We start from the raw sequence: 12,133 nt of genomic DNA, 5'->3' as shown, positions 1-12,133 counted from the left end.
GGAGATCTGCAGGTGCTTGTGGGAATGGTAGAGAGGGTTCAGTTCCTCGCGCACGGTGCAGGCAAACGAGCAGACGAATCAGCGATGCGCTGCCCTACATGACGGCCGTAAAGGACCAGAGGATACCCACTCAGTCCATGAATCAACAATGCAGTAACCACAATGCGAGAGCAATATCATCCTCCACTTCCGCTCGACTTCGTTCAACTTCGCTGTCGCCCGCAAGACTGATTGTAACGTATGTCGTGTGCTCTCGGGAGGAAGGGCGACGTCAATGTTCGCAAAAGACATGCAAAGACGTACATGTGCATCTAATTTCCGTCCAGGAGGATGATCCTAGACACCTAGGTGCTATGAAGCAGTGCCGATGATATAATGATGCCCGTACAGCGTATGTTACAAATGTGAAGCCGAAACTACGGCTTCAAAGTGTGAAGGGCTTGAGAATATCCAGAAGCGGGATGAAAACACACCCACGGGTGCGGATCGCAAAGTGCGTAGCATGATTCGGACAGTACGACAGCGTCTCTGGGAAGGCTTTTTGAGTGCGTGATAGCAGCCACGAACCTTCGAAAGGGTTGGCGAGGTGTTCCAGATCAGCCGTGAAGCATCTTCGAATTCTGCGTTCGGGCCCTTAGCACAGCAGTATGGCTAAAAGTTCATACAGGAGTGGTGGTATGTTAGATACAATATGTTACAGGCCCGGATCCTTGCTTCGTAGACAGGAACCGGACGGCATCGACAAGTGCGCTCATCATGGCTCCGACCGGTGACCAGCGAAGTCCGGCAAAGGCGCTCACAGTGCGGTGCAACATCGCCGCCATACATTGGCGTAGTCGACGACTTCAAGTCGTAGACAGCACGACGGTCCGCCTCAACTGCTTCAATCGCTATCCTCGCTGTCCGTCGCCACCTTCTCGGCTCCAGACTCGATCCTCTTCGCACGGTCTTCATCTTCTGCTGTCAACCGGAAAGCTCGCATCCGGCTGGCAATGCGCTCGTCCAAAACCATGGGCTGAAGCCATATATCCTCTTCATGCTCTTTCCGGGGTTGGCGAACAGTCTTCCACCAGTCCCTCTCCTCGTGGTCCAGAACCTGATCCTGCTCATGTATCTCGCGCGCCGCAGCGGAGGCGCTATTCTGATCGTTGGCAGCGACTGTATCGTACGGTCTGTGTGAAGCAAGTATGGCAGTCGCTACTTGCCGGCCAATGTCGTCTTGTGTCCGCCGTCTCGTGAGGAAGCGGTATATGCGGATGGGCGTGTTGCGGAATCCCAGGAGATGCGGGAGTTGCACGCCTACTGATGGGCCAATGATCTCAGGCGTCGAAGGTGATAGGCTCGCTGTCTCGTACTCATCAGGGAGGATGTAGGAAGGCGGGAAGCGTCTTTTTGGCTTCTCTGCCTCTTTCTTCTTTGCCTCCTCTTGCTTCTTCTTGTCTTCGTCTGTCTCTTGCGTCTCTTCCGTCTCTGTCGTCAACTTCTCCAAAGACTCCACACCATTCGTGTCTGCATTTGCCGGCGCACCGTCAGCAGGTTGCGCATCAGCGGCGAACTCTGAAGTCGAAGTCGAAGTCGAAGTCTGCGCAGTACTGTCCGAAACCGCCTTGCCAGCATCATCGTGCGATGGTGTCTGTGCAGAAGCGTTCCTATCCATATCCCATCCTGGTGTTTCCCAAGCCTCCATGTGTTTGGGCATATCCGGCGGACCAAGATATCCCTCATGCACACCCCTGATATACTCCTTCCACGTATGTCTCCCTATCACAATGTCTCCAGCGACACCAGGGTAATCCACGTCACCATTTTTCTCCCTTATCGACTCAACAGTATACGCCTCTTCCTCGCCCTCAGGCGCAGGCGCACCCTCACCGTTCCTCTTCCGCCTCTTCCTGATCCTCTCCGCCGTCTTGTGCCGCACATCGCCCTCCTTGCGACCCTCCACGACATCCCAGTCCAGCGCTGCCGATACCAGTACTGGTTTGATGTATGTGTGGAAGTGTTCGCGTGCACTCCTCAGTCCATCTCCTGGTGGTGCTTCTAGGTAGATGGTGACTTTTCGAGGTGTCGTCTTGGTGTCCAGGGGCTCTTTCGCGATGTGCGCGACCATGTTGCACCACTTTTCTCGCATGCGCTTGGTCTGCCATCTGTCGTATACTACCGCGCCCGCGAAGGACCCAATGACAGACCAGAAGATTAACCAATTTCGTGATGGCAAGCGGAATCTCGGTAGACCTAAGATGGTACGTTGTCAGTGTCCTCTCGACAATGTCTTTAGCAGAGACCAGCATACCCATCATCTTAAATGCCGGGTTCTGCTCTGGCAGCGGCTTCTTGGGCGCTGCACTAGAAGCACCACTGTTCCCGCCATTGCCAGCGGTCGCTGGATTGGAGCTTGCACCCGCCACATTTTCGGCAGCCGGAGTGCTCGGCTTGTCTGACATGTTTGAAGAGGAATGCTGTGATCGCAAAGGAGATAGATGGACAAAAGTTTCCAGCGTCGGCTTGTAGCTCAATTGGAACCACCGTTGATCGGCGGTCGACACCTCCGCGGTGAAGTAGCTAATCAATATTTGATGCAATATGCAACCGTGCCAAACCCCCATGTCTCTTCTCCGTGGTATCATGACTTTGATGCTCTCTCGTAACGCCGTGAAAATGCTGCAGTAAGCGCCTGAGAGTTTGGCCCTTTACTATACTGCCTGCATAGGCTGGCCTTCAAACATGTCGTCGATGCCGTCTTGCTCCTCGTCGATCTCATCCTCCTCGCTCTCCAGTTCTTCCTCGCCCTCGTCTTCCTCCTCGAACCCGGTCTCGATAGCTCTCTTCCGTAGCCGGTCCTTCATCTTCTCACGTTCTTCTTCTTGCCACCGCATTAATGCTGCACTGGCATGAACACGGAAGCCATATATCCGTGGTTCGTAGCGCCGCTGAGTCTTTTGTGGCATCAACGCCGGATATACCTGGAACAAGATGTTGTGAAAGCTGGTGCCAAAATAGGCGCCGTCTATCGAGTTGTGCCGAGATGACTTCGGGTTGTATATGTCTTCGCACCTGGCGCAGTAGAGCTTGACGTTGGACATGTTCGGTATGTCGTGCTGTCCCATCGGGAGTAAATGCTGAGATTCGCATATCACTCGAGGGCACTTTCCAAAGACTCCTTGCTTGTATTTCTCCATCTACTTGAAGATCAGTTTGCAGGCATGAAAGAGTCAAAAAGGGGTCACACTGCATACCATCTTAGCCAGACCGCGCGTAGTCACCACATATCGGGCGTGCACAAGGCCATAGAGATGCCGCGCACTCTTCTCAATTTGTTCGCGCATGTCGTCATCAACTTCCATGTCGAAGACATCCGTGACGAGATCGAGGGCGTATTGGTAGTACTGTACTTCCGTATTGAGCCCAGTCAGGTTGAAGCGGTCCGTCAAGTAGTCTTCGTCGATCTCGCAGAAGTATTCATTTCCACGAGACGAGATGAACTGCGAAGCAGGTTAGTATATAGCCTCCCGAAAAATGAAGGCGCAATGGCGACAATCGTCCGAAACAGTCTTTCTCTTCCCGGCGATGGTGGTTTTCGTCGGGCATATATCCAATACAGATCCGCCCGAGGTATGAGACCAGTAAAAGTGGTCCTGGTAGGATACTGGTGGCCTTGGTACAATGTGCAATTAGGCATCCTCGCGGCAGGTGCTGCTATCTACCATAAGGCCGGTGTGATGTCGGTGCACGAGACATGTTGAGTTTGCGAAAAGTCGTTCCGATCAGAACCAAGCTCCGGGACAAGCAGCACACGTCTTTCGAGGAAAGACCATCTCTGGACGGCCAGTCGTCCACAGCACCTGGCATGTCTTCGAACAGGAAGGAGGATTCGCACTCACCCAGTCCCGCCAGTAGCTTGTGTAGTCGCTGTCGGTGTCACTGGCAAAGTCGTCCATGGCGCTTCCGTTTCCCCAATGCGTTCTCGATATCGCGACAATGTGCTGTAGTCCGTGTATGCTGGACTTTGGTCCGATGTGGTCGATATGGGAAGCAGAGCTGGCTGGCACAGGGCAAAAGGCGATCGCGGCTCACTAGCTCGAGATGCGCAATGCCAATGCGGCGCGTGTAACCCCTGTCCGCCTGGTCAGCGGCTGCCGCAGCCACACGCACCTTCCCTGCAGAGCTTCACTGCTTTTGACCACTTCCTGTCCTCAACTCTGACTGCGTCCACAAAGCGGAGCTGGATGCAATGATGCAACGAGGTGGATGAGAGACGATGTCGCTCTTGCATTTGCGTCAACAAGAACCTCCTTGAGCCATGTACTGGCCTATTGGAGCGCCAGACGTCTTCTCCCTACAGAAACAGGCCATACCTCACGCGAGCCTCACATGTTCACACGATGGCCTCGAGGGCGAGGGGGATGTCGAAGCAGGACACAGTGCTGGCAGCCAGCGCGGGGCATCTGGAAATGGCAGGCAGGACCAAGATAAGGCACGAGGGGCAGCAGCACTGGCAGACGGCGAGATACTGGATGCGAAGATATCGCGTGGAGGGAGCGTCTTCATCACCATCACACGATCGTCGCTGGTGATATGGCAGACCAAGCCTACTGTAGCCTTGGCTGGCGTGGTACGATCTGGCCCATCGATCAAGTCGTACGGACCGAACGTGGCGCTTCTCCTTCGCCCCGACGCCCTGATCATTGTGGTCCAGACAGCACTCGGCTACTTGATTACCTACTCGCTCGCCACCGACCCTGCTGCCCGTGTGTACCAGACCGTACTTCCGGACTCCACGAAACACCAGCGACGCACGAGCACAGATGGCTATACCAACTTCCGAAGAGCGAGTGCAGCACCCTCTGGCCTGGGCCCTGCCGAGAATGACGGCATGCGGGAAGTGAATGTCCGCTTCCGCATGGTGATGCGCATCGACGCAGGCATCAGTCGAGCGCTTGCATTAGAAGACGAGCTCATTGTGGCCACACAAAAGCCAGCGGCGTTGCAATGCATCAGGTGGGTCGCCGAGAACGGTGTCTCGCAAACAAGCACCGAACTTGTGAGTCGGATGCAGTGGGTTGGCAAGAAAGTGATCGTCATCGAAATGCTGCACGATAGGCCCATGAATCTGGCTACGTGGATCACCAGTGACGGACGAGCTTACGCTGTACAGCGTCGAAAAAGCAGATCATCTGAAATCGACGACCCAAAAAGCCTCTTTCAGGGATTCTGCTTTCGAGAGCCTGAGACGGACGATGTTGCGGCCACCAAAACCGCAATCAATGCTCGCTTCTCACTAATAGCTGTGGGGTGCACGAATGGCAGCATAGACATATACACTGTCAAAGACTATACTGGCAACATACCGCTCTCACACAAGGTTCGTCTGCCGGTGGGTCTTGCGACGACTGGCCCTCTCACGAGTCTGGCGTATTCTCCCGATGGCTACTGTCTGTTCGCCGCCTATGAGCATGGCTGGGCTCTATGGACTGTGTATGGCAAGCCCTGCGCGAACACCTTCGGAGCCGATCGTCCGCAGACAGAGAGCAACGACGAAAAGTGGCTTCTTGGCATCAGGAATGCATTCTGGGTTGGCGGTGGCTCGGAATTGGCACTCTTGCCCATTGGAGACAACAGACTGTGGCTAATTGACATCGCGCGCAATGCCGTCACAGGGTGCTTCTCATCTGCGAACGTCTCGCGGGGCTTGCTGCAATCCAGCGACAGCGTCATGCTCTACAAGGGTCATGAAGTAGCCGATACAACGTCCTTGCCCTTAGAGTCCTCACTGTGGCAGAGTGTACAGATTCCCAACCATTATCTTATGAGCCAATGGCCAATCAAGTTAGCCGTCTTGTCACCCGATGGCAAATATGTCGCAGTGGCTGGCAGAAGAGGTCTCGCTCATTATAGTGTCGCAAGCGGACGCTGGAGAACATTTGAAGATCCACAAGCCGAGCAAGAATTCGCTGTACGAGGCGGCATGTGCTGGTACCAGCACATATTAATCGCCGCTGTGGAAGTAGGCAACCGTCACGAACTCCGCGTCTACTCTCGCGATAAAGCTTTGGAGTACCCTCAGGTCCAGCACGTAGAGGCCCTTTCTGCACCAGCAATCTCAACTACGGTATCAGGAGCTGACTCTTTACTGGTATACACATACGAGAACACGTTGCTGCACTACGTGATCGTGATAGGAAGCTCGTCCGCAAGGCTGGTTCAGGTCGGTCAGATTGGCTTTCATGGAATCATCAGAGCTCCTCCACGAGTCCGTGCTATCAGTTGGATCCTGCCTGAAGATCAGCTTGAGCACGGTGACCCTTCTCAAGATGTCGCCACAGCTTCGGTGCTTTTCCTGGTTGACGGCAAGCTGGTCCTGCTCCAACCGTCGACCAACGAGCTCGGGGAGCTGAAGTATGACATGCGGGTCATAGCTCACAATGTGGAATACTACATGCTACTGCGCGATTCGCCAACTGCTACAGCTGCGCTGAAAGGATCTCAAGCGACAAGTGTCACACCTCCCATCGATGGTCTGTCACTCAATGGTCATCTCGGACACAGCCTACGTGACTCCCTGTGGTACTTTGACGGGACTGGCTTTCATGTCTGGTCCGATGTGCAAGATGTGTTGGCTTGTGCCCCAAACGAGTTGGGGCGAGATCTACCATCTGCTGTCACTATACCGCTTGATTTCTCTCCAGTATCTGCTCTGGTCGGCAGTGGCACTGTCGCCGGCATCGAGTCCGACCTCGTGCAGAGGCGGGATGTCAACTTCAGCTTTTTCCGCCACGCGCCCAGATCGCAGCTCTTTCTGCCTCAGCTACTTCGCTATCACCTGACGGAGTTCAACTCTCCGGCGGCCTTGCATTTGTCAAGCTCGTATCAACACCTTCCATACTTCTCACATGCGCTTGAGGTACTGCTGCACGATGTCTTAGATATGGAGGTCGACAATCGGCCATCGCCGCCAGAGACTGCACTACTACCGACAGTACTGTCGTTCCTCTCTTCCTTCGACTCATACCTGGATGTCGTAGTCAATTGCACTCGCAAAACGGAGCTCCGCAGCTGGGAGACGCTGTTCTCATACCTGCCACCTGTCATAGAGCTCTTCGAACAGGCCCTAGGCCAAGGCAGGCTCAATACTGCGGCAGGCTATCTGCTTGTTCTTCACGCCTTCGAGCAGGATTCGTTTCAAATCCACGAATTTGCTCAGCTACTGCGACGTGCAGCCAATGAACAAGACTGGGATCTTTGCAAGGAATTGGCGCGTTTCCTCGTAGGCATCGATGCTTCAGGTCACACTTTGCAGTCGGCATTGACCGAAGCCGGACTGATGGACAGACAGAATGGACCGTTTGCCAGTGTCAACGGTGCGCTCGAAGGCAGCAAAACGAGCTTCACGCTCACTTCTCAGAAAGCCAGCGACGTTGCTGCTACCAGCGGTCGAGTCGACATGTCCCATACCAATGGATCTTCGTCGCATGCTATGCCTGACTACTTCTCTATCGGTGGTAGGAACAGTATAGCTGTGAATCTCGAAGCAGAAGCTACAACGCCGGAGTCATGAGAGAAAGCCATCATCTGCCCGATTGGACCAATCGAGCCATGCAAAAACGTCTGCAAAGAGATTTGCAATGGGAGAAATTGGTGACATTCGCCGGTGCTCGACTCGTAGTGAGAAGGAACGTGAGAGCATCCTGCTGTCAGGTCCTGCCCTAATCGGTCCCCACGAAGCCTCATCAGGCTCTAGGGGTTTTGGTCAACAGCCTTCTGCACAAGCGCAGAGTCCAAATAGGCCCGTGCCTACAGGTACTCGCCAGCCACGGTCTGCGTCTCAGGGGATCAGTTGAGAGGCTTACCTGGACGACGGTACCACTTTCGTCGAAGCGGAGCATCCAAGCATACCTCTGGGGATATGCCATACCTACGCCCTTGTCATCAGCTACACATTTGGGAGAATCGGCGAAGTCTTGCCCTACCATTCTTGCACGTGGCATTTGCCTCTAGTTCAACGGTTGCCCATTCATCACCACCGCCGATAACATTGATCACCTTGAGCTTCAGAGGCTCGCTGAGTATCTTGTTCACGACACCGAGGGCGCCTTTCTTCCAGTCCTCTATGCATAACTTTAGCGGCAAGGGTGGATCCTGGGGACTCGCTGAGGCGTCATACCCAAGCTCGTGACTGCGAGATGAGATGGTTAAATAGTGACGACGGAGCTGCAGTGTGAATGCGACCTACAATGACCTGCAGCAGGATGTGTGCCCATTACATCCCAAACGACGTCTGGAGAGACGCGACTGAAGAACGGCGTGTTGTCTTCTGTGCTGAGCGAGGCGGCTCTTTCTTGGATCTCGGCCTTCGAGGGATAAGGCATGTTGAGGATGGGGTGCTATTACTTGGAAATCGTTACGACGGATGTGGTGTACATGTAGATGCTGTAGTGAAGTTGTTAACAAAGCTCCATCATCCCCGCTTGGAGTCTATACGCTGCTTTGTACATGACGCAAAGCTGGCCGAAGCTCGGCTCATGCCAGAGGTACTGTACTCCTATATTCAATCGCGCTGTCTGCTCTCAAGCATCGTGCTCGTGACTCAGTCCTGAAGATAGCGAGGCCATCAGTCGTTGATGAAGTTTATCATCAGCTTCCCTCCAAATCGGCTTGACGCCATCTCTAATGCCTCAAACAATCTACTCGTACACGCTTGCATGCATCTACGTCCACAACCTGACCGTTCCATCAGCACCACTCGTAACAAGCCACGCCTCGGTAGGATGCCACTCCAAGTCCATCACTCCAATGTCGTTCTTGATCTTGTGGCCCCTCAATACCTTCAACGGCACAACGGTAGCATTCTCCATACTGTCTCCCACAACCTTCCCGTGGAAGATTTGCACCGTACCATCATCAGATGCATCCGCGAAGAGAGGTAGCGTGGGGTGGAACTTGACTTGTCGAATCGCTTTCGAATGGTATCGAAGTGTTTTGTATGGCGTGCTGCCAAGATCAAGATCGTGCCACAACAATCTCTTGTCGTAGGAGGAGACGAGGAGATTGTTGCCCAGGGGATGTAAGCTAATGCTGGAGATGTAGCGCGCTCCTGGCTGGAGTTCTTTTTCGAGCTTCTGTTGCTGGAGGTCGTAGATTCTGATGCGTTGTCGCGTGGCGACGAAGAAGAGGGGTCTGCTTGGATGGAAGGTTGCTGTCTGAGCGAAGCCCTTGAGCTTTCGGAAGGGGTGTTGTGTCATGTGCTTACTGAGAGTGTGGATGGCGACAGCTTTGGAGCGTTCTGATGTCGCTTCTGGACAGACTGTGGCGAAGTATTCTCCTCTTCTGTGCCAGACCAAAGTCTTCGGGCTGTGACGGAGCGTGAGCGTGAGGAAGACGCCTTTATCCTGCATTGAGGTCGGTGGTCGTGACCATGTGGCTGACGAAGGCTTATTGACATTGGTAGGCCCCGATGACCCGTTAGTTGCAGCATATCCGAAGCCTGCGTCGAGAATCTCCTGACTTGCATTGATTACCTCTCCGCTGATCTCTGTCGCTGGTGGAATGATGAAGTAGACGATATCGCCACAGCAAGCTGCTATCACACACGCTTCTGATGGACCGTTGCCAGGTCTTGCGTTGCGGATCGGCCTCCATGCCACGACATTGACAGCATCAGAAGAAGAGAGTTTGATCCGGCCTTCTTGTCGTCCAGTGCCAAAGCTCCAAAGTCGAACAGTACCGTCGTCGCTTCCAGAAGCAATGAAACGACCCGCAGGATCGACGGCGGTGCATCGTACGCGTCCATCATGCCCAAGGTATGTCGTATCGTTGAAGGTCGGAAACGGCTTCAACTCTGAAGGGTCCGGCAGCTTGGGTAGTAAGGACTCGGGATCGATGTTGAGCTTGCTTCGTCGTACGCGCGGAGCCAGGTAGAGGTCCAGACATCGGTTCATGCGCTCTGACACGAAATTGTCCCAACCCGGCACCTTGCGCAGCGCAGCATGGTCGCGTGGCAAGAAGTCCTTGGCGCGATCCTCGGGATCTTGCTCGTCCCACTCTTTCTGTTCGTGCCTGTCAGGCAGATACTCTGGAGGTGGGTGATAGCTCTCTTCGTATCCGGGAGGTGGAAGTTTGGGCGCAGGCACGTTCATGATGTGGTCGGGCCTTCCGACCTCGTTCGACCAGATGTCGTAGTTGGCATACTCCTGTGCAGCCTCTTCCCTCTCCCGCTCTTCGTCTGTCGGTTCTCTGAATGGCTTGATCCTGCCTTCCTTGATCGCCTTGACCATCTTCATGACACGCTTGTGCTCGTGCATGGAAGGCACGAAGCGTCGCTTTGGTTCCGGGGCTGCAGATAGAGGCATGATTTCCTCCCGGTGCTTCCCTGTGAACCACTCCACATACTCCGGGTATGGATCGTAGCCATCGCCCGGCTGCTCATTGCGGGTGAGCTTCTTCAATGTCTCCAGCTCTTCCGCGTTCAGGACCAGCGGCTTGCCCGTAGTGGGATCCGTCAGGCCCGTCCAGCCTTCCGGCACGTCGATGCTGTCCAGTAGCGAGTCTAGTGCTTGGCCCTTCGCCGGTCGCGCAATCCTCCGGCCGTTGATGTCGTAGCCTATGTGCGGGTATGCATCGTAGTATGACAGCGGGATGTTGCCGATCGTGTTGCTGGTGGCAGGCGCGTCGGAATCATCGGAGTCGTAGTTTGGCTCGATCTCTCCGTAGACATAGCGCTCGTTGCCGTTCGCGTCCTTCTCGATCCGATAGTTCGGCGGCTGCTCGTTGTGTTGCAGAGGCTTTGATCTCGTGTCTGGCGATATCGTGCTGATGTCTCTGCCAGTGTCGCTGCCCATGAGCTTTTCCGGCGGTGTCGAAGGTCTGCCATTCGTTTTGAGCTTCCGCAGTTGCTGTCGCACATCCTCTTCGTCCTCTGACGACGGAATCTCGTCGCTGTCGAGTTCCTCTAATGCTTCCTCGTCCTCCTCGTCCTCCTCGTCCTCGTCCTCCTCGTCCTCCTCGTCCTCGTCAAACTCCTCTTCGCTATCATCTTGAGAGCTCTCTTCTGCCTCGAAGCCGCCATTCAGCTGCACATCACCCAGACCTTCATCCTCACTGTCGCTCCCGGGCCGCGGCACTTCGACCACTTTCCTCTTCTGGCCGGCCTTTTGCGCCATTATCGTACACTGCACAATGTTTCTGCAGCTCCATCTCGAAAAGTCGCCAAGCGGAAAGTTCGACCTGAAATCTTTCGGGCCGAGCCATCGTGCTTGCAGGGATCAGCGGTCGAAGTGCATCGGCAGCTTGGCAGGGCAGCGAGGCACGTGCGAGGGCAGGTGCAACCCTTGTGCATGAGTGGATATCTCAACATGCACGTGTTCATCCCCTATTGACTTCACCGACATCACGCAGCATGGCTCGGTGCTAGAACATGACTGCTGCTCACCCGATGGATGCTGTAGGTCCTTGGACGCGTGCCATCACCGGACTACTGACTTCCGCCGCGGAGACACGAACGAAGGCACGGCAGCTCACCCGCTCACGACGCTGATTCAGCAATGCACAGTGCTCGTTTGGATGCCCAGAGCCTAGGTACCGCTCACACAGCGGCAGGCGGGCAAGGATCGACCATCACAGTGCCACCAAGACATGCAGCGCCGTCTTCGCAATGGCATCTGCGCTCGCCTTTTGTCCAGCATCCGGCATGCCGCTGCCTAGGGCCAAAGAAACCGATAGCTCGGGTGGTAGGGCAGGAGGATTACTCGGTGACCGGTGACTGTAATGACCTCGCTCTGCTGATGATGAGCACGCTCGCGGTGGTGTGCCCTTTCTTACATTTCCCTCGGAGACATTTCTTGCATTCCTCCTACTTGTGCCTGTATTCATCGTGCTACTCCGGCTGTGTGTCCGAGCGCTGCGCAGACAGACGAGCGTTGGGCGAGATGGCACCCGCGGCCGCTCAGGAGCAGAGAGCTACCGGAACAGACGCAGAGACCGAGACCGTATACAAGCCTGTCAAACGACGCGCTGCTTGCGACGGATGCAGTATGCTTGCTTCTCCTTGCCTCTCATGCCTTCCTGAATCATCGCCACGAATCATCATCGCGCCTACTTCGTGAAGCCGACCAAGTTCACACCAGGGACGAAGAAACTC

At 54.8% G+C, this 12,133-nt stretch overlaps 5 protein-coding genes across 5 annotated transcripts; 1 reads left to right on the top strand and 4 right to left on the bottom strand.

Moving 5' to 3' along the window:
* Positions 1-883: 883 nt before the first annotated feature.
* Positions 884-2,627, bottom strand: CLAFUR5_00929 (Mitochondrial import inner membrane translocase subunit tim54; the record flags this gene model as incomplete). Its single annotated transcript, XM_047900077.1, has 2 exons — positions 884-2,235; positions 2,294-2,627. 2 exons carry the CDS (start codon positions 2,625-2,627, stop codon positions 884-886), a joined length of 1,686 nt encoding a protein of 561 aa, XP_047757118.1.
* A 66-nt stretch (positions 2,628-2,693) lies between these two features.
* On the bottom strand, positions 2,694-3,938 carry CLAFUR5_00928 (Casein kinase II subunit beta-2; the record flags this gene model as incomplete). Its single annotated transcript, XM_047900076.1, has 3 exons — positions 2,694-3,179; positions 3,237-3,482; positions 3,882-3,938. 3 exons carry the CDS (start codon positions 3,936-3,938, stop codon positions 2,694-2,696), a joined length of 789 nt encoding a protein of 262 aa, XP_047757119.1.
* A 362-nt stretch (positions 3,939-4,300) lies between these two features.
* CLAFUR5_00927 (Guanine nucleotide exchange factor subunit RIC1) lies at positions 4,301-7,555 on the top strand (the record flags this gene model as incomplete). Its single annotated transcript, XM_047900075.1, has 1 exon — positions 4,301-7,555. The coding sequence occupies one exon, from the start codon at positions 4,301-4,303 to the stop codon at positions 7,553-7,555; it is 3,255 nt and encodes a 1,084-aa protein (XP_047757122.1).
* Positions 7,556-7,734: 179 nt separating this feature from the next.
* Positions 7,735-8,366, bottom strand: CLAFUR5_00926 (uncharacterized protein; the record flags this gene model as incomplete). The annotated part of the gene is made up of 4 exons (XM_047900074.1): positions 7,735-7,791; positions 7,848-7,912; positions 7,968-8,105; positions 8,237-8,366. 4 exons carry the CDS (start codon positions 8,364-8,366, stop codon positions 7,735-7,737), a joined length of 390 nt encoding a protein of 129 aa, XP_047757123.1.
* Positions 8,367-8,705: 339 nt separating this feature from the next.
* Positions 8,706-11,156, bottom strand: CLAFUR5_00925 (Ribosome biogenesis protein ERB1; the record flags this gene model as incomplete). The annotated part of the gene is made up of 1 exon (XM_047900073.1): positions 8,706-11,156. One exon carries the CDS (start codon positions 11,154-11,156, stop codon positions 8,706-8,708), a length of 2,451 nt encoding a protein of 816 aa, XP_047757120.1.
* Positions 11,157-12,133: the final 977 nt, after the last annotated feature.

Source organism: Fulvia fulva, chromosome 1 (genome assembly GCF_020509005.1).
Source record: "Fulvia fulva chromosome 1, complete sequence".
NCBI classification, from domain to species: Eukaryota; Fungi; Ascomycota; class Dothideomycetes; order Mycosphaerellales; family Mycosphaerellaceae; genus Fulvia; species Fulvia fulva.
This window is presented reverse-complemented; position numbering and strand designations above follow the sequence as displayed.